The 25,330-nt window shown below is 38.8% G+C and overlaps 1 protein-coding gene across 1 annotated transcript in view; it reads left to right on the top strand.

The window, feature by feature from the left end:
- The first annotated feature begins 8,342 nt into the window (after positions 1 to 8,342).
- Positions 8,343 to 25,330, top strand: part of FGF2 (fibroblast growth factor 2) — a 64,372-nt gene continuing 47,384 nt past the window's right edge. The window contains exons 1-2 of the mRNA XM_051966726.1: positions 8,343 to 8,350; positions 8,918 to 9,231. Of these exons, the coding sequence (XP_051822686.1) occupies positions 8,343 to 8,350; positions 8,918 to 9,231 (322 nt within the window). The remainder of the gene's footprint in view (positions 8,351 to 8,917; positions 9,232 to 25,330) is intronic.

Below are 25,330 nucleotides of genomic sequence, written 5' to 3'. Positions count from 1 at the left end.
GTGAAAAGGAGATCCTCAAAGACCCAAAAAACCCAAAGAGAACAAAGGTCAAGGATCTTTTGGCTCAATCAGGTTATTTCATGGAGCAGGTGGCACCTGAGATAGGCATTGAAAGGGAGGGATTCTGAAAAATGGATCTGAAGAGGAAATAACTTTCAGATTCCCAAAAGGAAGTGGTCAAAGGATATCAACAATCAATATATATTGGGCCATATTGTGGAACCCTTCTAGGCACTGGAGATTCAAAGATAAAAAATAAGCAATCCCCATTCTTAAGGCACTTATATTCTATTAAGGGATGCAACATATGCATCCATAAGCATATATAGAATAAACAGAAAATAAATTCATAGTTTTAAAATAATAAATAAAAATGAATTCAAAGGGAGGGAGGACACTTGTAGTTTGGGAAGATTAATAAAGATTTTGCTAATTTAGAAGCCTTGAAAAAATTCAGGGATTCTAATTAGGTGGTAGTGAGGAAGAAGATCTTTCCATACATTATGAACAGCTGTAGCAATGGCACAGAGATGGAAGTTGTAGCTTCTTTTGTGAGGAACAAGAAGCAAGAAGACCAGCTAAGCTAAATGTTGGGTCGGGAAGACAAAGAGAGAGATGATGTTTAAAAAGTGAGGGTAAAAATATACATTGTAGAGTCTTTTAAAAGTCAAAAGACAAGATTAATATTTGATTCTAGAAACAACAGGATGTGATAGAGGATGGAATGATATATATATATATATATGTATATATATATACACATATATATGTATATATGTATATATCCATATCTATCTATCTATCTATCTATCTATACATACTTAAGGAAAAGAACTTTGGCAGCATTATTGATGATGGATTGGAGAGGGTACCTTGAAGTAAGGAAACCAATTAGGTCAATGCTAATGAGAGTTTGAACTAAGGTAATGCCTTTTTCCATTTATTGAGTCAAAGCAACAGAGAAATGTGTCATGAAATGGAAATGCTGTTTAATTCTTATTTTCAGTAAAGTGAATGTCTGGGACAAAATTTGAACTCAAATCTTTCTGATTCCAAGTTCAACACTCTATTCACTATGCTATCTAGCTGCTATGATGACCTCAACAGAAGTAGAGAAATTTTGAAGAAGGGTGAGTTTATGGAGTCAGTGAATTCTGCTGTGTACATGTTGTGTTTGAGAAGACTGTTATTTTGGGACCAGGACGCTTTGATGCTCTGTACTATGCTGCCTCTCTCACACAAAAAGCATGGAAAGACTGATTCATAATCCTCATCCCTGGAGAGAATTCAAAAATTGATGTATGGGTTTACTCCATATTTTAATATTAATAAATGCTATTGATGCTATATGGAATAAAAAAATCATGTCAGAAACTTCTAACTATGGTCATAGAAACACAGATTTAGAACTAGAAATTTCCTTGGAAGCTTTTGAGTCCAACCCCTAAATTTTATAAATGAAGAAATTGAGGCAGGAAATTGAAAGAGGCAAAGAGACTTGCTTGACTCACACAGAAGTATATGGGGCAAGACTTGAATACAGGACTTTCTGATGCCAACCCATAGCTAGCTGCCTCAAGAGGAGCAAAAATATTCAATACTACATGGATTCCACAGAATGTTCAAAGACTCCAATATGTTGGGCTTATCATATAATCTCTGCAGAGGATAGTGGTCAAAATCACATGGGATGACTTGTGGATCAGTCATGATCTTCATCTGTGGAGAGGAAGCAAAGAGACACATTAGAGAGAGTACTGACTTGGAATCAGAAAAGACCTGAGTTCAAATCAGTTGTTTTACCCTGGTCAAGACACTTTAACTTTGTCTGCCTAAGTTTCAACTATAAAATGTAGATAATAACAGTTTCTACTTCACAGGGTTGTTGTGAAGATTAAATGAGATAATATTTGTAATGTGCTTAATAAATGCTTGTTCCCTCACTTTCCCCTTCTCTACATTGACGTCTTGGACTTCTTCAAGAATCCATATTACTACTCCCTGATGAATATGAACTATGTGTCTTTTAAAGCAATGTGTTGGTCTTTTACAAGAAAAAATGACTGATGTAAACCCTGGTTATTTGATATTCTTTCAAGAGAAATCTCAAAATAGTATTTAGCGTTGAAATAATCAATTCTTTAAATTACCACCACTGAAGAAACTGAGGTCCACAAAGAATAAATGACTTTCTTGAGGTCAGTAATAGAACTGGGGTTAGAAACCCTGCTCTCAGATTTTTGAACCACTTCTCATTTTATTATAACACCTATTAAAATCTTTAGATAGGATTTTGTCTGTGAGATAGAGTGAAAACATGGGGAATAAATGTTTTCACTAGTCTCCATCTGTTCATTTTTCCCACATTAGAGATGGGAAATTTTAGAAAGTAATTTTCCTTTTCTCCTAATTTCTCCCTTCTTTGCCCCTGCTCTTAAATACCATTTTGTCTAAACAAGAATCACTGGGCCATGTGGGATGAGCAGAACAGATTTAAGAGAAGCAGTTTTTTGACAGGGCATGTGTGTTATTGTAAACTAAATATTTAATAAATGATCCTAGTAGCTGAAGGAAGGAAACAAAGTAATCCTATATCTTAAGTTTCCAAAATATTTTTTCTAGGTTTCTTTTTTTCTCCTTTATATTGATAACATTTTTTAAAAGTTAAATCTACTGCACTAGAAAGAATCAAGTCTAGTCCTAGAAAGAAAATTCCAAACTTTTTGGTACCACTTGGATGTCTAGAGGAGCTTATGTTCTCTTGTCAAAATCATTTTTCTAATTGAGCTAGAAGTTAGTGAAAATAATGACATAATTTTTCCCATTCAAGTTGATGGACCCCCTGAAATCTCTCTGCTGAGCCACTGGACTTCATGAACTCCAGGTTGAGAATTCCTGTTCTAGTGCATGTGTATGGGCTAAAGGAGAACAGAAAGTCACATTATCAAGGTAAATTTAAAGACACATTTACAGAGAATCTATTTCAAGATGGAAACATATATAAAGTCATTCATTAGATTATAAATTCCTTGAGGCCAGGGACCCTTTTTTGTATCTCTGGAATTTAGTAAAGCTGTTGTGGTTGTTCAGTCATTCTAGACACGTCTGACTCTTCATGATCCCATTTGGGGTTTTCTTGGTACAGATACTAAAGTGGTTTGCCATTTCCTTCTCCAATTCATTTTACAGAAGAGGAACTGAGGCAAACAGGATTAAATGACTTGTCCAGAATCACATGGTAAATGTCTGATGTTGGATTTGAACTCAGGTCTTCCTGACTCCAGGCTCGCTGTGTCATCTCACTGCCAACAAATGCTTGTTGAATGACTGACTGATTATGAAACCAAGACCAAAAGAACAAAGATCTCAATAGTCTGATACAAAATCATCTAGAGCACAGCACATAAAAAAGCATAATTCTTTTCTGTCATAGATATGGCATGGATGGACACATGACTGATGAGAATTCCCCAAAAATGGATGCAGGACTAGAGAAAGAGAAGTTGAATTCCAAAGAATCAGATTTGGAAAGTGAAGTGAGTGTCAGAGATAGAATTATCCCTTTCCCACAAAATGATCAGAATGACTCTACAAACAATTTGATAACAATAATTTGATTTTAAAATATTATCATCAAGATACAAAGAAAAACAACTGTTTTCTATCATCAATATGAACAAATGCCCATGGCTAAGGTGGGACAATGCATAGCCCGGTTGACTTAGAGTCAGCTCTGGACAAGTCACTTAATCTCTGCTTCAGTTCCCTTATCTGTAAAGTGGGGGTAATTAGAGCACCTAGTTTACAGGGTTTTTGATACAAGTTGGCTAATATAACAAAAAGAAAAATGATAAAGTTTGGAAAGAATGTGGGAAAACTGGGACACTATTGCACTATTGGTGGAATTATGAACAGTTCCAACCATTATGGAAAGCATTTTGGAAGTATGCTCAAAGAGCTATAAAACTGTGCATTCCTTTTGATCTAACAATAATAGCATTCTTAGGTCTATATCCCAAAGAAATAAAAAACAAAAAGGAAAAATATTTATAACAGTTTTTTCATGGTACTAAGAATTGAAAATTGAAGGGATGCCCATCAATTGAACTGAACAAATTGTAGTATATGATTATGATGGAATATTATTGTGCCATGAGAAATAACAAAAAGGATGACCTCAGAAAAACTTGGACAAACTTACAAAAACTGATACAAAGTGAAGTGAGCAGAACCAGAAGAACATTGTACATAGTAATAGCAATATTTTTTAAATGAACTATCAATGGTTTAGCTGTTCTCAGCAATATAAGAATCCAAAACAATTCCAAAGAACTCATAATTAAGTTTGTAGCAGCCCTATTTGTAGTGGCTAGAAACTGAAAAATGAATGGATGCCCATCAATTGGAGAATGGCTGGGTAAATTGTGGTATATGAATGTTATGGAATATTATTGTTCTGTAAGAAATGACCAACAGGATGAATACAGAGAGGACTGTGAGACTTACATGAACTGATGCTAAGTGAAATGAGCAGAACCAGGAGATCATTATACACTTCGACAACGATATTGTATGAGGACATATTTTGATGGAAGTGGATTTCTTTGACAAAGAGACCTAACTGAGTTTCAATTGATAAATGACGGACAGAAGCAGCTACACCCAAAGAAAGAACACTGGGAAACGAATGTGAACTATCTGCATTTTTGTTTTTCTTCCCGGGTTATTTATACCTTCTGAATCCAATTCTCCCTGTGCAACAAGAGAACTGTTCGGTTCTGCAAACATATATTGTATCTAGGATATACTGCAACATATCCAACATATATAGGACTGCTTGCCATCTAGGGGAGGAGGTGGAGGAAGGGAGGGGAAAAATCGGAACAGAAACAAGTGCAAGGGATAATGTTGTAAAAAAATTACCCTGGCATGGATTCTGTCAATATAAAGTAATTATTAAATAAAAATTAAAAAAAAAAAGAACTCATAATTAAAAATGCTATCCATCTCCAAGGAAAGAACTGATGTTTTCTGAATACAGACCAAAGCATACTATTGTTAACTCTAAAACTTTTTTTAAAAAGAAATTTTTAAAATTGTTTTATACATAATTGGGGCAAAATGAAGATCATTAAAACAAACCATCAAAGCAAAGACCATTACGGTGCAAACTTTAAACCACAGTATAACTCCTATTATCAGTATTAGTAGTGTGGTTATTTCATGCATTCAAAAGGAGTATTATCCTGTGGCTCAAAGGAAGCTGATGCCCCATGAACTTATATTGGAAAATAAATGATGGAATAAAGCTTAAATATATTATCAAAAACTGAAGCAAAATGGAGGTTTTTTCTGACATATTTTGGTATTCAAAGATTATTGGAGAGACTTGGTAATCAAATAAAAACATGCAGAAAGGTATCAGATATGTACATACACACACACACATACCTATAACCATTTAGTCAATGGCTGTAGGTTAATGATGTTGTAAGAAGAAACAGAAGTGATCACTCATGAAGACATGTTATTTCTTCTTCTTACTTTTTATATATATTACTTTTCAGATAGTGACATGAACATGGGGGATAGAGAGATATCCTCTGAGAATCAGGAAGATCTAGGTTCAAATACAGAGTGTTCTCCCCATGCACCTATAAATAACAGAGAGTTGGTCCTTAAATCTATATGAAGTGTTATTAATATATTATATTCATATTACCTATTATCACCCACCAGCATTAATAATATAGTTTCTTCAAAATAATGATTTAGTCTATGACTTCCCAGACCACCTCTTTTTACTTTGCTCCATGCTATTATGGGTAACTTCCTCTATTATCTCTCACCTCCCATATTTCTCTTTGTCTTTCATCACTATAATGTAAGCTCCTTGAGGCCAGGAAATGCTGTTTTTGGTTTGTTTGTTTTTAGTCTCATACTTATTACTTAGCACAATGAAGAAATTACTTAGCACACAGAAATTACTTTATGTGTTATTTGTGTTGGTTTATGTTGTTAAATTTAATATTAATATGAGTTTGATTCACCCCTAAATGATTTTCTGAGACTGAAACTGTAACACCAGCTTCAATAGTTTCTCCCAAAGATATAATAAATATTGCTTCACTGAACCATTAAAATACAATAGAAGCTTGGACAGTAACAGTTTATCATTTTATAGAAGGCTGTCAGAGGAAGATAGTGTCATTCTAGAGGAAATGTTAACAGTAATGGTTCAGAAAAATACTTATATAAGTAAAAAAGAGCTTGTTTCTTTATACAGCTGAATCTAAATCTTATCTTTTAAAGAAACACGAAGAGAATTTTTGACAAAAACCTTAACTGTCATTCTGACAGAATCGAATGATGAGACTGGGATTTTAGAATTGAAAAGTCAGTGATTGCAGTGATGGTTAAAGGTGATTTTTGTTGTGATCTTTCTCAAGCTTATATAGTGTAAATAATTGTTTATCTTTTTTGTTGTAGGTCATTCTGTTTTTAAAAAATAGTCTGACCATTACTTTGATGTTTATTTAAGATTAGTAAAATAGGGAATTTGAAATAGGAAGATATGTTAGAAAAATTATGGGGAAAGAGTTTTTCCCAATTTAATAAAAAATTACCACAATAGAGTGGGAGCTCCAAGCTAATTTACTAATGTGAGATGTTACAATTTTAATAAATAATAAAGAAATATCAGAGTATGTTCCTGGATTGCCTTAGAATCCAGTAATGTAATTCGGAATAAAGAAATAGCAGCAAGAGGGATAATCAGCCCAATTTGACTATACTTAAAATATACAGTCTTAAATCCCATTCCATTACATTTTTCTTTTTCTCCTTCCCACGGTAAAAATACTGAACCGTCAGTTGATCTTTAGAGTTTTTCTCTTGGCTCACTGTGGTCTAGGGAAAGAAATCTTTATTTGGAGTTAAGAGGACTTGATTTTTACTTATTTTACTTTACTACCTGTGTGATTTTGAGCACATCACTTTACATCCCTATACTTCAGTTTACTATCTGAAAAATGGGGTTAATAATAGCACTTAATTACTAGATGATTCCAGAAGATGCTTTCCATCTACAAATCCCATTGTTCCAAAAGCCGAAGTATTTTGTTCACCAATATATCTCAGTATCAGCGGATTGTTTTGAAGTAGAGGATTTCAGGACATTCCAAGGAAAAATACTCCAATCAAGAAGGTCCTTCTAACCCAAAGATTTTAACCGAGGGTCTACGAATTTCCAAAGAGGTCTGTGATTTGGGCGGGGTTGGGGGGCATATCTTTATTCCAATATAATTGAATTCCTTTGTACCCTCTGTATTTTATGTTTTGTATTTTAAAACACTATTTTGAGAAAGGTAAGTAGATTTTATCAGATTGAGAGAAGAATTCATGATATACATACACACATTAAGAACGTTCTGTTTTCCAGATGGGGAAAGAAACTTAGCCAAGGATAGAAGCAAACACCAATAGAAGTTCCTGGAATGGATCGCTGAGGGCCCTTGTGTAATAACTAATGCGTGTATGGACACCGAGGAAATAATTTCACCTCTAAAGTGTAAAATGAAGGGAAATTTTAGGCTAAGTCATTGATTTCAGTTCTGTAATCTAAGGCACAGTTGGTCAAACTCGGGCTCCTGGCTATCCGTGGAGAAGCTCGGCATCAAAAGAGCTTCTCTGAATTGAAATAGAGGGGAGAAAGACGCTCTGGAGCGAGATTGTGTTTAGACTTTCAAGGCCCAAGGAAAGTTTTAACCAGTGGACATATAAGTGTACTCCAAGCGAGAGGAAAGGGAAAAGGGGGCCAGAAAAAAGGGGTCGTCTTTTTCTTTTGTTATTTTCCTGTAGTGTCCGTGCTCCCGGAGCTCGGCCGGCAGACGTTCCGGGGGCAGCGCAGGATAGCGGAGACTGGCCAGGGGGTAGCAGGCAAGGGGAGCCAGGGGCAGGGGGCGGACTGACGGGTCCTGGGGGCGGGGAGGGAGGAGAAGAGACGCCGCACGGCAGGCTCGGGGCATGAATACACCCTGGGACAGCCCAGAGCCTCCCTCCCTCCTTGGCTGGATTCGCTTTGCAGCTTGCGGTGGGTGCGTGGGGCTGGAGCCGTAAGCGCGCCAAGCCGGGGCGCACTCTTGGCCCAGAATGCGCAGGACTTTCAGGCCGTTGCGAACCCCCATATCTCAATAGACTCAGTTGACTGTTCACTGAGCTGGGAAAGAGGGAAGCAGAGAAGAAAGGAAGACGTAACGGCGGGCTTCTGGGGACTGCCGAGAGGGGATTGCGTGTGTCTGAGTGTATCTTGGGGTGTATGTTCTTAGCTGGAGGGCGTGACTATGTTTCTGTGAGTGGGCTAACCCGAGTTTTAGGGGGAGTGTCGCTGTGAGGGTGTGTGCTAATTTTAATGTGTTCGTGTATATTAGTGTTGGTTTCTCTGGTAGGGGGAGTGTGTATGTAGTGTGTTAGCCCGAGTGTGTCAGGGTGAAAGTTGGGGTGTGTGTTAGCTCAACTGTTACTGAGTGTGTATGCTAGTGTGAGTGTCGGTATGTTATTCTGAATGTGTTAGCCTTCTCAGGTGGGTAGTGTTAGTGTGTGGTGATGTGAGTGTGTCGCTCGGTGGGTTCGTGTGTTGCGATAGTCTGAGTCTGCATAGCTTAGTGGGAGAGAGCGTGTTGAGGTGTGTGTAGGGGGAAATTCGGGGGGAGTACTGTGTGCCAGGATGTTAGTTTGAGTGTGTGGGTGTCGGTGGGAATGAGTTGGTTTAAGTGAGTAAGTTCGTGTGTGTGCGTGTACCGAGTCCGAGGCCTCGGGGCCTGCGTGCAAGGGGCGGAGGAACCGGCGATCTTTAAGCAGAAAGCCGGAGCGGGACCCCCAGAGCCTTAGTACAAGCGTAGTGGGCCTGGGGAGGGAGGCTGGGGGGCCGCGGGCAGGGCGGGAGCCAGCTGGCCGCTAGGCTGGGGGGCCGCGGGAGGGGCCGCGCCCCTCTGCGGCTGGCAGCTCGGGGGACCGGGGCCGCGGCGCCAGGCCCGTCCCGCAGCAGCGGCATGGCCGCGGGCAGCATCACCACGTTGCCGGCCCTGTCCGGGGATGGAGCCAGCGGGGGCGCCTTTCCCCCGGGCCACTTCAAGGACCCCAAGCGGCTGTACTGCAAGAACGGAGGCTTCTTCTTGCGCATCCATCCTGATGGTCATGTGGACGGCATCCGCGAGAAGAGCGACCCGCACAGTGAGTGCTGCCTTAGTCCCTATCCCGTGCGCGTCCCTGTCCCTTTGGCTGCTTTCTCACTCTCCACCATCCTCTGAATTTCCAGGGATTTCGAGCCTTTAAGAGTTTAGGGACATCTAGTGCCCATCTCAGTCTTCTCTTAAGATGAGTAAATTGAAGATAGAGAAAGAAAAGAACTTAAGATCGCATCTACTAAGAGAGCACGACCTACTTTGGAATCATGGCAGTCAGACTTAAAATTCAGTGCTTTTCTGCTTCTCCATCCTTTGTCCCCTACTTTTCTGTTACTTAACCGCTCTCCTCTTTATTCTCTCTCCTGCCCAGTTTTCTCTCCTCCGTTATTTACTCGCTCAACTCATCTCCATTTCACTTTCTTCCTGAACGATATGTGGTTTCTTTCCTCCCAGACCTTCGGGTTTTCAGGTTCACCACCTCCTTCCCCCTTGGTGGCTGGTGGTGTGTATCACCTTCTGCTTTGTGGTGTGTACCAGTTTCACTTGGTAAACCAGTTTCCCAAGTCCCTGGAGCCCAGGGCTAACTCAACTAACCTCAGCTTCTTGGAGACCACTTCTAAGGAGATTACCTGTTGCCTGCAGGAATATTCCCAGTTGATTATATCTCTCAAAGAAAGGGGGAAGCATGCTGTTACTTTTTACGATCATTTTCTTGGGTGGTCGATTTCCCAAGCCTAAGTTCATAAGCTTTCAGAGAAAGGAAGATCTCAATTTTTTCTTCATTGGAAAAATACTTTCATAGTTATTGTCTTTTAAATTCACACTCTGAAGGTTGACGCCTTAAGGAATTGTCAGCCTTGCTTTGGTCCCTGTACAAGTGATTTTCTGTTTCAAAGACAGAGTAAGTTGATGTTGATTTTTAGCCCTGTCTTTTTTGAATTGTTGAAAGAAAAAAGAAAGGGATAGAGGGGAGATGGACTGTGATGGATGTGCAGAACATAAAGTGTTTTTGGATTTTTTAAACAGAACAATCATCCTTCATAAAATTCCAAGAAATAACATTAGTCTAAGGAGAAAAAAGAGAAGAAAACATGTCACACTGTTTTTGGTACTGATGTTGTTCAGTCCTGACCCTGTACGGAGTTTTCTTGGCAAAGATACTGGAGTGATTTGCCATTTCCTTCTTCAGTGGGTTAGGGCAAACAGGTTGAATAACTTGCACAGGACCACAAAGCTAGTGTCTAAGGCTGAGGATTTGAACTCAGATCTTCCTGACTTGGAGTCCAGGGCACTATGTGCTGACCTATCTAGCTACTTTCTGATGTTGCTACTGGGGTTGGGGTGGGGAGTGGATTTGGGCAGGGAACTATGTATGGAAGGTATATATACATTGACCTGTTAGCTAGAGATCCTGCTGTTTCCTGGGGAATATTTCATGTTTTGGGTGAGGGTTTTTTTGGGGGGGAGAGGGAGGTAAACAAATCAAACATGTATCCTACATTATCACATTATTAAATAATAGAAATAAGTTTTTCTTTCTTTTGTCTGTTTTCTTATTTTATCTATATGACTTTTCCATTATCATCAATGCAAGTCAATTGTAATTTATATTTTAAAGAGCTGTCTGGGGTAGTGAGAGATCAAGTAACTCTAGCTCCTTTCCCTCTCCCCACTAAATTCTGAACCTCTTCCTTTTCAAAGTGGAAAAAAATTCAGAGGACATCTGGTCCTCATTCCCTTCTTTTGTCAAGATCCGTAAATTGAGGAAAGGGAGAGGATAGCTTGCAATTGATCATTAGCATGACTTGGCCCTCACTCTAAATTCAATATTTTTCCACTTTGATCGAAGACTTGAATTCAGGTCTTCTTAACTACTTGGCTCTCTATCCATTACATGACATTGTCTTTTAAGTCACATAAACTTTCCTTAACATTTGTTCCCCCCACCCACAAAGATTTCTGTTTGGGCTCCGTTTCTGGAAGGTAATTCAAGCAATGTGAGAAATTTGTTGCCATATTGGTATCTGAAGAGACCTTCAAAGGTCTTTTTTTTTTTTTCTGAGGCAATTGGGGTGAAGTGACTTGCCCAGGGTCACACAGCTAAAAAGTTTTAAGTGTTTGAGACCAGATTTGAACTCAGATCCTCCTGACTTCAGGGCCAGAACTCAATCCACTGTGCTACCTAGATACCCTAAGACCTTCAAAGGTCAAGAAATGCTTTGTACTCTTGAATGGATGCTACCAATTTCTAAGGAAGGATTAAGAAAGCTGGCTTGGATTAAAATTTTACCTGTGGAACTAAATGAATGCCTTTGTCCAAGTCACTCAATGCCCTTGGCTCTAAAATGTCAAAAATGAGGAGTTGGAATAGATGGTCTTCAAGGTTTCATATAGATTTGTTCCATGGTAGTATGATTCTGCTAGGAATCCTGAGCTGTGATGTATTTAAAGAAAAGGACTCTTCTCAGTGAGATCTTTATTATTTCCAAACTTATAGCAACAAAGATATTTTAAATAAATGTTTTATAGATCACTTCGCATTTTAGTTCAAGAAAGTCTGTCTGATCTCTCAGAACTTTTAATATTTTATCTTTTTTTTAACTAAAGCTTTTCATTTACAAAACATATGCATGGGTAATTTTTCAATATTGACCCTTGTAAAGCCTTCTGTCCAAATTTTCCCTTCCTTCCCCTTTACCTCCTCCCCTAGATGGTAGGTTGTCCAACACATGTTAAATATATTAAAATATATCTTAAATCTAATATATGCTTAAATATTTATACAGTTATCTTGCTACACAAGAAAAATTGGATCAAGAAGGAAGAAAAAGCTGAGAAAGAAAATAAAATGCAAGGAAACAACAACAGAAAGAGGGAGAATGCTATGTTGTGGTCCACTTTCAGTTCCCATAATTTTTTTTTAAACCACCTCTATGAATAGAAATGGTGCATATAATATAAGCTTGGGAGTTTGCTAATTCCTTATTGCCATCAGTATGTCTTGACCAAGTGTTTGATGCTAAAAGAGCATGATGCTAGAGATTGCAGGTCCCATCCTAGCACGACATTTAGTTTAGTTTTGTTCTACACATGACGTATTGGCCAACCGTTTAACATAAGCATGACATTTACCAGAAGCAGTGATCAAGTGAGAATATGTAAGGTTTAGGGCCAACTCATCACCACTACTAGCAAGAACTAAAACCTTTCTTTGACTTGTGATTTGTGATGTACTGACATTGACATCTCTGCAAAGGGACTCTTCCTTGAGATTTGCAAGAGTCATAATTTTCCCAGATATTGGACTAGAGAGAATAAAACTGACCCAATCAGCCTACTTCTTCCTTTCCTAGCCTATAAAAAAGACCTTGTTGAATATCTCTGATCAGCTTGACCCCTTGGTTCTCATTGATGACATCGTTAACATTAAAATATATATTTGCTTCTTAGCACTATATCAATCATTCCACAAGCATTTATTGGGTTTCTAACAGTGGCCTGGCATTGCACTCGGTTGGGGATACAAATATAAAGTGAGACAATCCTTTGCCCAAAGTGATGAATGATATCTGGCTAAGGGATATAGCATTTATCAGGAAGTGGTGACCAGGGAAGGGAACTTCAGTCTAGACAGGGATAGGAATGATGACTGCTGAAATGGGACAGTAGGTTATTACATCCTTTCTAGTAGTAATAATAATATTGATTTGATTAGTGTTCCTTGAGCTGGAAGTACAAAGTAAGATCAAGAAGAATAGTCATGTATAGGTGGACAGAGGAACAATATAACTATTCTAGCAATACTATGGTAGATACCTAGATAAGATGAGGCATAATAGGGGTTGGCTAGATATTAAGGGCCAAGGTGGGGTTTGACTCATTCACTCTCCAGTTTTTGGCAGCTAAGTCCCTGGGAGAATCCTAAAGCTGAATGGAATGATGCTCAAGAGTCGGGGTGGGACAAGGCTAAATCAGGAGGTGATCAGCTGTTTGTTACCAGTGAGAAGGGAGTAGCAGACAAGAAACTGGTGCTGGCTAGGCCCTGAAATCTTGATAGATATAATATTTTTCTTGACAAGAATGATGAATGATCATCAGACAGTCCAGAAACTCCATTTATTTCCTTGAAAACTCAAGGGAAAGTACACAAGTCCCTCAGCACCTTGAGTAGTCCCTTATGAGAGGCTATGGCTGCATATGATGGTCAAGTCTCCATGAATGAGCTGAATTTCCCTTCCTGGAGTCAAGATCACAGATCCACCTAGGCATATTGTTTGCTTTTTTGATCATGGGATCATCAGTCTTGAGCAGAGAGAAGGAACCTGAGTGCTCATGTAACTCAGCTTCCTCATTTCACAGATGGACAAATTGAAGATGGAGAAAGACAAAGTGACTTTCCTTAGATCACTAGCAAGTGGTAGAGCTGAAATTTGAGACTAGCTTCTCTGCCTCTCAATCCAGTGTTCCTCCTGATGCACATATAGTCACATGGAAGAAAAAATAAACTTGGTTTTGCTTGGCCCTAAAGGGCAGAGAAGTGAGTAGAAATTGCCAAGAGGCAAATAAAAGCTTGACATCTAGAGGAAAACCAACTTCCCAACAATGAGAGCCATCCCAGGATTGGAATGTTATAGGAAGACTTCCTTCTCAGCTGGGGTTGGATTGGATGGCCACCAAGGTCTTGACTAGCTCTGAAATTCTATTCTTGGTAATTCTGGGCTTCTCATAGTAATCAGATGACATAAGTAATGCCAGTGGTGATCCTTATCTTCACAAGATTATGGGATTTACAGTGGGGAGAGGGGACAACCCTTCAGAGACCATGTAATTGAACATTTTCATTTTTCAAATGTAGAAACAGATACAGAGAGTCCATAGAGAAGGAAGGATAAGAAAGGCATAGGGACCAAAGGGTGGAGGGAGGCAAAAATGGGTAACATAGGGGAATCCTAATAGACAAAAACACCCTGAACTTCATTTTCATAATTTTGCCCAGGGCCAACTTAGTTTGGCTGTGGATAGTCCAATGAGCTCTTTCCTCTCTGGGATCAGGTCCCAGCACTTTCCTCTGAGGCCTCAAGAAAACCTGGCAGGTTAACTTGTGAAGGCCTCAATGAGGTTATTAAGAGGGGTTGCCAAATCCAGGTTATTTCCCTGAGTATAACAATCTACTTTTATTTTGGCCTCTCCTATGTGGTCTGCATGACAGCCAGGGGAAGTAGCTTATGCTGAAGTTATTTACATCCTTTTTTGCACAGATGAGAAAATTGTACCTCAAGTAGTCAGTCATTAAACATTGAACAAGCACTTGCTATGTGTCAGGGGCTGTGCTAAACCATGAGGATTCCAAGAATGGCAAAAGCACAATATTGTCAAGAAAACTATCTTTCTGAACATACAGAGAAGAGGAAGAAAGAGAAAGCGAGAGGGAGAAAGAAAAAGAGAATGAGAGAAAGAAAAGGAGAGAAATGGAAAGAGAGATAAGGAGAGCTATGGAGAGAAAATCAGAAAGACAGATTGGAGAGAGGAAGGGAGAAAAAGAAGGAGATAGAGTCAGAGACATAGACACACACACACTACACCACACACACACACACACACACACACACACACAGAGAGAGAGAGAGAGAGAGACAGACAGAGAGAGAGGGAGAGAGGGAGAGGATAAAAAAAAGAAACAGAGAGCTAGGGAAAGAGAAAGATATGAAAAGAGTGAGAGAGAAAGAAAGAGGAGGAGGAGGAGGAGAGAGAGGAGGAGGAGGAGGAGGAGGAGAAGGAGAAGAAGAAGAAGAAGAAGAAGAAGAAGAAGAAGAAGAAGAAGAAGAAGAAGAAGAAGAAGAAGAAGAAGAAGAAGAAGAAGAAGAAGAAGAAGAAGAAGAAGAAAGAGATAGGTAGAGATAATTAGAGAGAAATGGGAAAAGACAGGGAGAGAAAAGAGAAAGACAGAAACAGAGAGGGGGAAGGGGAGAAAGAGAAAAAGAGAGAGAGAAAGAGGAGAGAGCAAGAGAGAGACAGACAGACAGATAGAGAGACAAAGAGAGAGATGACAGAGAGAGAACATTTATTAAGTGGTCACTATATATTAGGCACTATACTAAACACTGGGGAAATAAGAAGCAAGCTAGTCCCTAAGGGAGACTAAGAGAGAAAGGGAAGGTGGAAAGGGCAAGGGAGGAGGGAGAAATACCTGAGCAGAAAATTGGATGGTAGACTGATATCCCAGTTTGAGAAGGCGAAAGGCTAAGTGATCTAAGATAGGAGATGGAGGGAGCTAGAGGATGTGAGCTAAGACTGGGATCCTGATTCCTGGTGGGATGGGGTAGAAATGGTTTAAGGGTGAGACTCTGTGGGAAGATTGCAGAAAGCCTTCCTTCCAGGAGTATGGAAGTTGTGGCCTTTCCTGTCCTGGCAGGTCTCTTCCAAACACATATCAGTTTTATTAATGTAAAATATAGCACTCCTTCTGTGTCCTAAAATTTCAATTCACATAGAGCCATTCAAATCAGAGAACATTTTCTTCTCAGCAGCACGTAAAACATGTAGTGACAAGGGTAGTAAATGAAATGTGTGCTTTGTGTGTGTGCGTGTGTGCACGTGTGCACATGGGGGGAAGTTGAGTATTAAATGTGTTCCAGATGTCTTTATTTAGGAATGAATAGAGTCAGTAAGAAATGCTGGATTAGTCTTTGTACCTCTCCTGGGGAGATACTTAGGAAACCTCATGAGTGGAACTCATGTCTATACCAGGGCCTTACTGCATGTCCGGACTTCCTGGTATGTGCCATGGGCCTCTGAAAAGGGCCCAGATCTACAAGGTCCTTGTCTTCTGGGTCTAGAGCTACAAGGAGGTCTAGATCTCAGCAATCATCTGGCTTTTAGGGTTGATAGAATTCCCAAGTTCCTGGGTATTTTCAAGATGTGCTCGTGCCTTGAAAAATCCAGTCTGGTTTGGGACTCCTACAGGGTAGCATCTTTTGAGTTATTATGTCCACCCTCCCATAACCTCTGAAATCCAGCCTGGTCTGGCTTGGGTGCTCATTTATACTTGTAGATCATATACCTTCTGGTCAGAAGTGAACATTTGACTTCCACTTCAGAAGCCCTTCCCAAGGGATTCCCTTAGCACTCCCCAAACTGTAGTCAGGCCATTTACCATCTTTGCTATGAGAACTTTGGTTTGGTTGTCCCAGTTGCAAGCAGTCCCTTGCACTTAATAGTTCCTAGTGGATTCTTTAATTACTTCCTTCTGAGTGTTTTACACTTAACAGAAACATGAGAAATGAATCAACTCTGCTGGAGTCCCCCACATCCTATTTAATCCCCTATGAAGAACTTAGTTTCAATATCTCTGAATACATTTTTAAGTGAAAATTCTTCATCACCAGCAAGAGAAGACAGAACAAAGAATAGCAAATTAATGGGTGGAATTTCACTCATGTTCCCTCTGTGTTTCTGTGATATTTGATTGACTATTGTTGACATTGTAGTTGCGTGAAAACAATGATCAAAGGTATCCATGACTCCTGACTTAGAGCTTTTGTCTTTTAGCTCATTGCTGTTGTTATTGTTGAGTTGTTTTTCAGTCATGTCAGATTCTTCATGACTACATTTGGGTTTACTGCCAAGTAAGAAGAGAAAAGGAGTGATTTGCCATTTCCTTGTCCAGCTCATTTTACAGATGAGGAAACTGAGAAAATAAGGCTAAGTGACTTGCCCAGAGTCATACATCTAGTAAGTGTCTGAAGTCAGATTTATTTTATGAAGAGGAGTCTTTCTGATTCTAAGTCCAGTGCTCTATTTACTTCATCACTCAGATAACCCCAGGATTTTCACAGTGCTTTATAAATAATGTGATCCTCACAACAACTCTTGAAGGAAAGTACTGTTATTAACCCCATTTTGTAGATGTGAAAACCAAGGCTGAAAGAGGCCCAGGTTACAAAGCTAGTAAATGTCTGAGACAGCATTTAAACTTGGGACTTTTCTGATTTCAGGTCCAGAAATATTTACATAATTACACAATGCATATTCATATACACATATGTATGTGTATATACCCATGTGCATACATACGTACACACTTGTTATGTGTGTACACGTATATACACATCTATAATGGTCTCAATATGACTTAAAAGGGGGCAAGAATAGACATCTCTAGCATCTCCTCTCTACCCCCCCACTCTTCTCCAAGGGAGACTTTGATTCCTGTCAGGGAAGAAATTTGGGGCCCGAGGCTAACCCCTCTGCTCTTTTCAGAAAGAAAGGATACTAGGCTACAATTATATATATCTTCTCTCTTAAATATTAATAGTTTAGGGCACATGATTTCAAAGTTCATACTAACTAAATCACTCTGACTACCATTCCTTTAATAAGAGAGGAAGGACCCTTTCCCATCAAATACCAGTTTCACAATGAATACACATTCAAATGTATTTCCCATTTCACATATGTTTCATATATTTCGGCAAAGAAATTCAATTATCTAAGTCAAAAACGAAATGGAAATCAGAGAGAATACACATATGAGAATATATACCAGACAATATACAGGTAAATGAGCTTTTCCATTGAGGGCAAGAGTTCAACTGTTCAACTGAGGGAGAGTCTCAGATCTCAACCCAAAAAGACATTCCTTGAAGTCCCTAGTATAGCAAGCTAGGAATGGAGACTTCTGGCTTCTGTCATATCAGTTTCTTCCTGGAGTCTTTCCCTTCCTTTAACCACCTGGGGAGAGACTGACATCACAGATATTTTGTTTTGAAGCTGGGGACCAGAGTCACTTGAAAATAGAAAAAAGGATGAGGAAGAGAAAAGCTTTTCTTTCTCTAGCTCTCACCAACGCTGTCTTATCCCTCACACAGGCACGGAATATTGATTTGCATCAGTGAGGGGAGAGTCCATATTCTTTTCCAGGTTGCATATGATTATGATATAATATCATATAACTTAACATAATATGTTTCCTTTGTAAGCTTTTTGCTTTTGATTTTATACATTTGAGAATGTGATTTTGAGAAGAGGTCTATAGGATTCATCAAAGGGTTCTTTGACTCCTGACTTACAGCCTTCTCATAGCTCAGTTTAGAGAGCATCTAATCAAGCCTTTCATTTACATATTCGGAAACTGAATGGATTGATTTACCCCCAAGATCACACCTTATAGCAAACAGTCCAAACTTAGATTCTCTGAGTCAAATCCTTCCCATGTTGTATCCTTTCAATTTACCTGTTTCTCAGAATTTCCTTTACAATGCTTTCAATGAGTTTATCCAGCAACTTCTGTTTGAAGATTACTTCCTAATCTGCTGTAACTAAACAACAGCCACCATCTTGGATGAGTAAACTCTACCTTACATTTTCTCTCTCTCATCCGCCAAGGGAAATCCTGCTCCTATGTGCTTCTAATTACTCAAATCTCCCCAAATGGTGTTGCAATTGGTCATTTCCATCTTGCTATAAATTAAGAATCTAAAAATAGTAAGTAGCTCAGTGGATAGAGAACTGGATCTGGAATTAAGACCTGAGTTCAAATCTTCACTTGTTGGCTATATGACTCTGAGCAAGTCATTTACTCTCTATCTGCCTCAATTATTGAATCTGTGGAACTGAGATGATAACAATAGCACCTACCTGCCTGAATTGAAGCACTCAAATGAGATAATATGCATAAAATGCTTTGCAAACCTTAAAGAGCTATATAAATATTATTGTTATTACTACTATTGCTTCTACTACTACTTCTGTGACTACCGTTATTACTGCTACTACTTCTACTATTACTTCTTCTAGGTAGATATCTGAAGCAGTTCTAGATGATTTTTCAGTTGTGTCTAGCTCTTTGTGAACCATTTAAAGTTTTTTTGGAAAAGAAACTACAGTGGTTTGCCAGTTTCTTCTCCATCTCTTTTTATAGATCAGGAAACTAAGGCAAAGAGGGTTAAGTGACTTGTCCAGAGTCACGCAACTAGTACGTGCTAAGGCCAAATTTGAACTCACAAAGATGAGAGTCTCCCCAACTCCAAGTTGAGCCCTCTATCCATTGTATACCTAGCTGTCCATCCTAAAAAATAATGAGAGTGAAATGCTATTGAAGGGCTGAAGAAGTTCTTTCCCTCTCTGAAACCTGCTCATGCTTCTCACCTGGCTATTCTCTTTCTAATTCTGATCTCCTTTCCTTCTCTATTAGCAACATTCCAAAGGGAATACAAGATGCACAAAGTTAGAGAAGCCCCCAAATGTTCTTATTGATTATTTGTGTCTGATCTATGACAGAGCATTCCAAGGCTGTATTATTCTGATCAGTCACATCGGACACACTGAAACTCCACTTTAATATAATGATGTCATTTTGGTCCTCTTCTAGTACGAAGGACAACAAATCAACCATCAACAACGTGGAACTGCTTTTTCCTAGCTTCATTGACCCCTCTCACATAGAGAAAAAGGCTTCTGAGTACTCCCTCTCAGAAAACTCATTCTGGGGGGCTTGAGAAGCATAAAAGACCACTGACAGTAGTGTGCAGGGATGTCAAATACTAAAAAATGTACAGGATGGTTAATTTATGCCCATTCTTGAGATATACATATCTTTTCTTCTGTCTGATATTTCTGTTGATGACATACTAGACCTTTGCATCTGCTAAATAAAACAATTCTTCACCTCTAGTCTAATATAATAACTATAAATCTTAAGAATTTTTAATATATATATATTCCCATATGTATGTTTTTGGATTTCTAAAGGCAAATTTACAGAACTTAAATGCCAGTTCTATATCTCCATCCCATAGAAAAGATGTCCACACACAAATGTGTTTACATATAAATATAAACATGTATATATGTGTGTTTATATATACACACATGTGTTTAATCTCATGCACATATCCATATATGTGCATATATGAATTTATGTCTAAATATACATTGTTTTATTGTTGCTATTGTTGAATTATTTCAGCCATGTCCTCTTCCTTAACGCCATTTGGAGTTTTCTTGGCAGAGATAATGAAGTGGTTTGCCATTCACTTTTCCAGTTCATTGTACAGATAAGGAACTAACCAGCAGTATTAAGTGACTTGCCCAGGATAATATAGCTAGGAAGTGTTTGATGCCAGGATTTAGATTATTTTGTCTCTGGGCTTGGCAGTCTATACACTGTACCACCTAGCTGCCCTAAATACACATAAACATGCATATATATGTATGTATATATATGTATATATGCTTATTATATGTATGCGAGAGGCGAAAACATGAGAAAATTGGGGACAAACTAGGACCTCACTTCTTTGGGATCAGCATGGCAACCAAACCACCACGAATGCGTCACAGATATTGCCACACCTTATGTGCGTTAGAAGGGAAGTTTGATGCCATTTCTTAGCTGAAGTCACTTGGCACATTTACGCCAGACACACCCTGAAGTGCTTTTGTTTTGCTTATAAAACCTCCCTGCGTAATTATACTCAAACAATGGTGAAATAGAATGGCTTCACTGTGTTGTCTACTGCCATTTTAAAATGAATGTTTCTTATTTTGAAATTTTATTCAAGAATAAAGACTTTTGCAGCTACTTCAGGGTTCAGATCCATGGGCTATAGGTTATTACTATCATAAGACCTGGATAATTCCCATTTAATTTATCTCCATTTTAATTCTTGGTAACAACCATTCTTTTTTTTTTTTTTTTATCCAGACCTTTGATTTCAATACTGTGGGGAACTAATTCCCCGTGAAAGGCTTCTCTCCATTGATGCAGATTTCTTGTTGTTGAATCATGACTGATCCTTAGTGATTCCATATGGAGTTTTCTTGACAAATACTAAAAAATGTACAGGATGGTTAATTTATGCCCATTCTTGAGATATACATATCTTTTCTTCTGTCTGATATTTCTGTTGATGACATACTAGACCTTTGCATCTGCTAAATAAAACAATTCTTCACCTCTAGTCTAATATAATAACTGGCATAATAACTGACTAATATAATAAATGGCAATCATTTGCCATTTCCTTCTCCAGCTCCTTTTACAGATGAGGAAACTGAGGCAAACAGGATCAAGTGATTTACCCAAGATTACATAGCTAAGAGGTGTCTGAGGCCCCATTCGGGCTCAGAAAAATGCATCTTGCTGGTTCCAAGCCCAGTGTTCTATCCATTGTGCCATCTAGCTGCTCATTTGATGACAGTTATCCAATTCAGCTATAAATCTCATACTTAAGGACATGGAAAGTCCTGGGACCTTGAGAGGTTAAGAATCATAGTTTCACAGCTAGTGTGGGATAGTGGTAGAATTTGAACTCAAGTCTTCCTAATAAAGGTTAGTCTATTCATTGTTATGCTGTCTTTGACTTCTTACTTAATTTCCCAGCAATGGTTCACTAGATAATTGATGAGAATTCTCAGTTTAATAACCCTTCTTCTCTCGGTGTTATCTTTTATATACGAAATGGGAAGCAATTTGACAAATATTTATTAATTTGGCAAATATTTCTTAATCCTATAGTCAGAGCTGGGGGAGACTCAAGAGGGCATCTAATCAACTTCCTTCATTTTACAGATGAGAGAACTGTGTCTAAGAGAGATGAAGTGATTGAAGTGAAGTGTTGGGGATAAAGAGACAAAAATTACTCAGTATAGGGGCATGATAGAGACTTTCAAAGTAGCCCAGCCAGATGGGAGATGAAGAAAATCAGATAGAAATACATGAAAAGGGAGGAGATGTGGAATAGGGCTAAAGAGGAGGTTAGAGGCAGACCAGGAGAGCACCAAATACACTAGTCTATTCCCACAAATAGACTAAGATACTGCTTCTGCTTTGTTTGTTGTTCAATTGTTTCAATCATGTCCGACTCTCCGTGATCCTATTTGAGGTTTTCTTGACAAAGATATTAGAATGGTTTGTGATTTCTTCTGTAGCTCATTTTATAGAGGAGGAAACTATGGCGAATTAAGTTAAGTGATGTGCTTGGGGTCACACAGCCAGTGTGTCAGAGGTTGCATTTGAACTCAGGAAGATTTATTCTTCTGACTCAAGCCCCAGCCACTCTTTTTTTTCATCATTTACCTGCCCTACCAATTTGTTGCTCAGTATTTTTCAAACTCCTCTTTATATTCTTCCATCCATATTCTCCTGAGGTCTTTATTTAGACAAAGACACACCTCTCTGAGAAAACTGTCCTAGATCAAGGATCAGAAAAGAATCCCATAGGCCTTCCCACTAATTTTTACTAAGACCCAGAGGCTTACTCAAGGTCATACAAGTCATAACATACGAGCTGGGGTTTGAACCCAAGTGCTCTGGTTCCCAAGTCAGTGGTCTTTTCTCTGTACCATGTAGCTGGCCCCCACAGGCAGGCTGGCATTTCCCACCTCTACAGTCTGATCTCACAAATGGGGTCTTGCCTACGGTTCCCAGGAGAGGAGCCTTTGAGCTGGCCATCATAATTAAAGCCATTCATTTCCTGAGACAGGAATGGGACCCTACAGGGAGCCTCCAGGCTCGCAGCATAGTTTCCTTCACCAAGTAACCACTCAGGGATGTTTATATAAACTTACGGGGAAAAAATAAAGTTTCCCCTACAAGAGCTTTATTTATATTCTGAGAAGCTGACGTCAGGGTGGTGGCCCTTTGTTGGCTGGGCAGAGGTCAGCCACTCTCCTCCCCTTCCTGTTTCTCAATGCCCCCTCTTGGCAGTGCTTGAGCTTTGTGTCACCTCTGCCTTATTTTCCTCATCCAGTCACCACTGCTGCCAACTGAGCCCCCCTAACCCAGGAGAAGGGTCACAGAACTCCAGCTGATTCCCAGCAAACCTCACCCATGGAGGCCTGGTCTGGGGCATCAACAGCCAGCCCCCTTTAGCTTCTCTGAGGACAGTTTTAGTTAGAATAGATCTGGAGCCAAGCGGCCTGGAAGCGCAGGCTTTCCCAATTTAACCTGTCCTTTAGCCCAGCTGTTTCAGGGAGGGTCTTTTGGTATTATCAGTTCTAGCTTAATTTTAGCATGGATGAAAGTTCATTTTATTTCTCCATGTGCATGGAGGACTCAAGGTACCCTTAACTAAACTTTACCTCAAAGCTGGTTGATTCAGTAAAAGAGGATGACAGGTGAGTTATCTGGATTCTTGATTGCTCTCAAAACAAGAAAATTGCCATTTGTATCATACGCCAAACACCTTGTGTCTCCTTTCTCCCATCAAGCCCAAGGTCCTTTTCCTACCCCTCATGGATCGACTTATTAACCTTATTTCTCATTCTTCCTTAACATTAATAATACAGTCAAACCAGTCTCCCTTAGTGTTCCTTCCCTTCCATCACACTCCAGGGCCATTTGTATTCTCACCATTATGCTTTTTTCTCTACTAATATTAGGAAATACATAGATATGTGTGTGTGTGTGTGTGTGTGTGTGTGTATATACACATATATACATCTTTAAGATTTTCTTTCCTAATAATAATAGGAAATATACATGTGTGTATGTATATTTAACATGCATGTATATACATATATATCTCTAAGCTTTTTTCCTAATAAAATAAGAAATACATACATACATATGTGTATCTAAATATATAACTGCATATACACTTACATATATCTTTAAGCTTTTCTTTCCTCATAATAATAGGAAACACATATATATGTGTGTATATAAAGATGTGTACATATACATATATTTGTGTTTCCTATTATTATGAGGAAAGAAAAACTTAAAGATATTTATGTATATATGTATGTGTGTGTATTATATATGTACACATACACACATCTTTAAGCTTTTCTTTCCTCATAATAGCGAGTATATAGCACATGGAGTTTTAATGTTTCTACGGTGCTTTACAAATACTCTTCCTTTTAATTTTCATAACAACCTTGGGAGGTAAGAGCCATCATCATCGCCATTTTACATATAAAAAACAACAATCTGAGGTAGATAGAGGTTAAGTGGTTTGCTCAGACTCATAGCTGGGGTGAGATTGAACTCAGATCTTCCTAATTTCAGGTCTAACATTCTGTTCACTCTGCTCCAGGGCAGGCTCTTTCCATTATCGCCTCCAATACTAATTCTCTCTTTTGAACCAATAAATATCGAGGGTTTGCCATGTGTGCACTCTGATAAATGCTGGGGACATGGATTAGACCTCTGATGTCTTGGTATGGGAAAGATCTGGATGAACAATATTCCTCACTTTTACAAAAGATAACGCTTCCATTTCTTGGCAATATCTCAGCCAGATTTTTTCCCCAAAGAAGAGTGATTTAGATTTTCCAGAAAGGGAGAAGAGTAAATCTAGCATATCAAAAATCAAGCTCTATTTTTTCTTCCAACCTGACTTTGCTCCAATGGTGTGCTGGATCCAGCTCTTAAAGGTAGGGAGTTTTCAGTGTGAATATTTATACTTTGAAAATCAATAAATGCTACAAACCAGGGAATGATTTGTTGTTTTGTTGATTGTCACCATTGGTTCTCAATATATGGTTTAGAGAATCCTGAGGATTTCTGAAACCCTTTTAGAGGGTCTACAAATTCAAAAATAGTTTTTATTTCCAATATGGTAAATGTCTATAAATATAATCCCGATAAACAAAAACTCTTTGGAGAGATCCTCAATAATTTTTAATAGGATAAAGATACTGAAAACAAAAGTTTGAGAACCACTGGTCTAGACTTCAGTAGATGCAAAAAATGCAGACTAAACTTAGTGACTTAAGTACATTTATTTTGGAGATCCAGTTGTTTAACATTTATTGACACATCCCTGCTTTGCTTCCTAACTTCCCTTCATCTGGTACTGTTTTTACTATTCTCCTTTCTTTATGGATCTTAGAATTCAGTTTTTCTCCTCTTTTTCCTATCTCATGTTCTACCAGATAACAAATTCTGTTCATTCTATCTTTGAAGTCTTCTATGCATTTGCTTCTTCCTTTCCAGTGCCTGGGTTTCCCCTTGGGTTCAACTATCACCCTCTCATATCTAGATTACTGTAGTAATTTTCTACTTTAGCACCCTCCTTTTAATGTTGCTCCCTCAGTCATATCCTGCATGACACTGCTTGATTAATCTTTGTGGATGATACACAGAGATGTACATAGACTTTTAAACAGTTATTTGCAAAAATATACACGTATGG

This window comes from Antechinus flavipes, chromosome 6 (genome assembly GCF_016432865.1).
Source record: "Antechinus flavipes isolate AdamAnt ecotype Samford, QLD, Australia chromosome 6, AdamAnt_v2, whole genome shotgun sequence".
Taxonomy (NCBI): Eukaryota; Metazoa; Chordata; class Mammalia; order Dasyuromorphia; family Dasyuridae; genus Antechinus; species Antechinus flavipes.
This window is presented reverse-complemented; position numbering and strand designations above follow the sequence as displayed.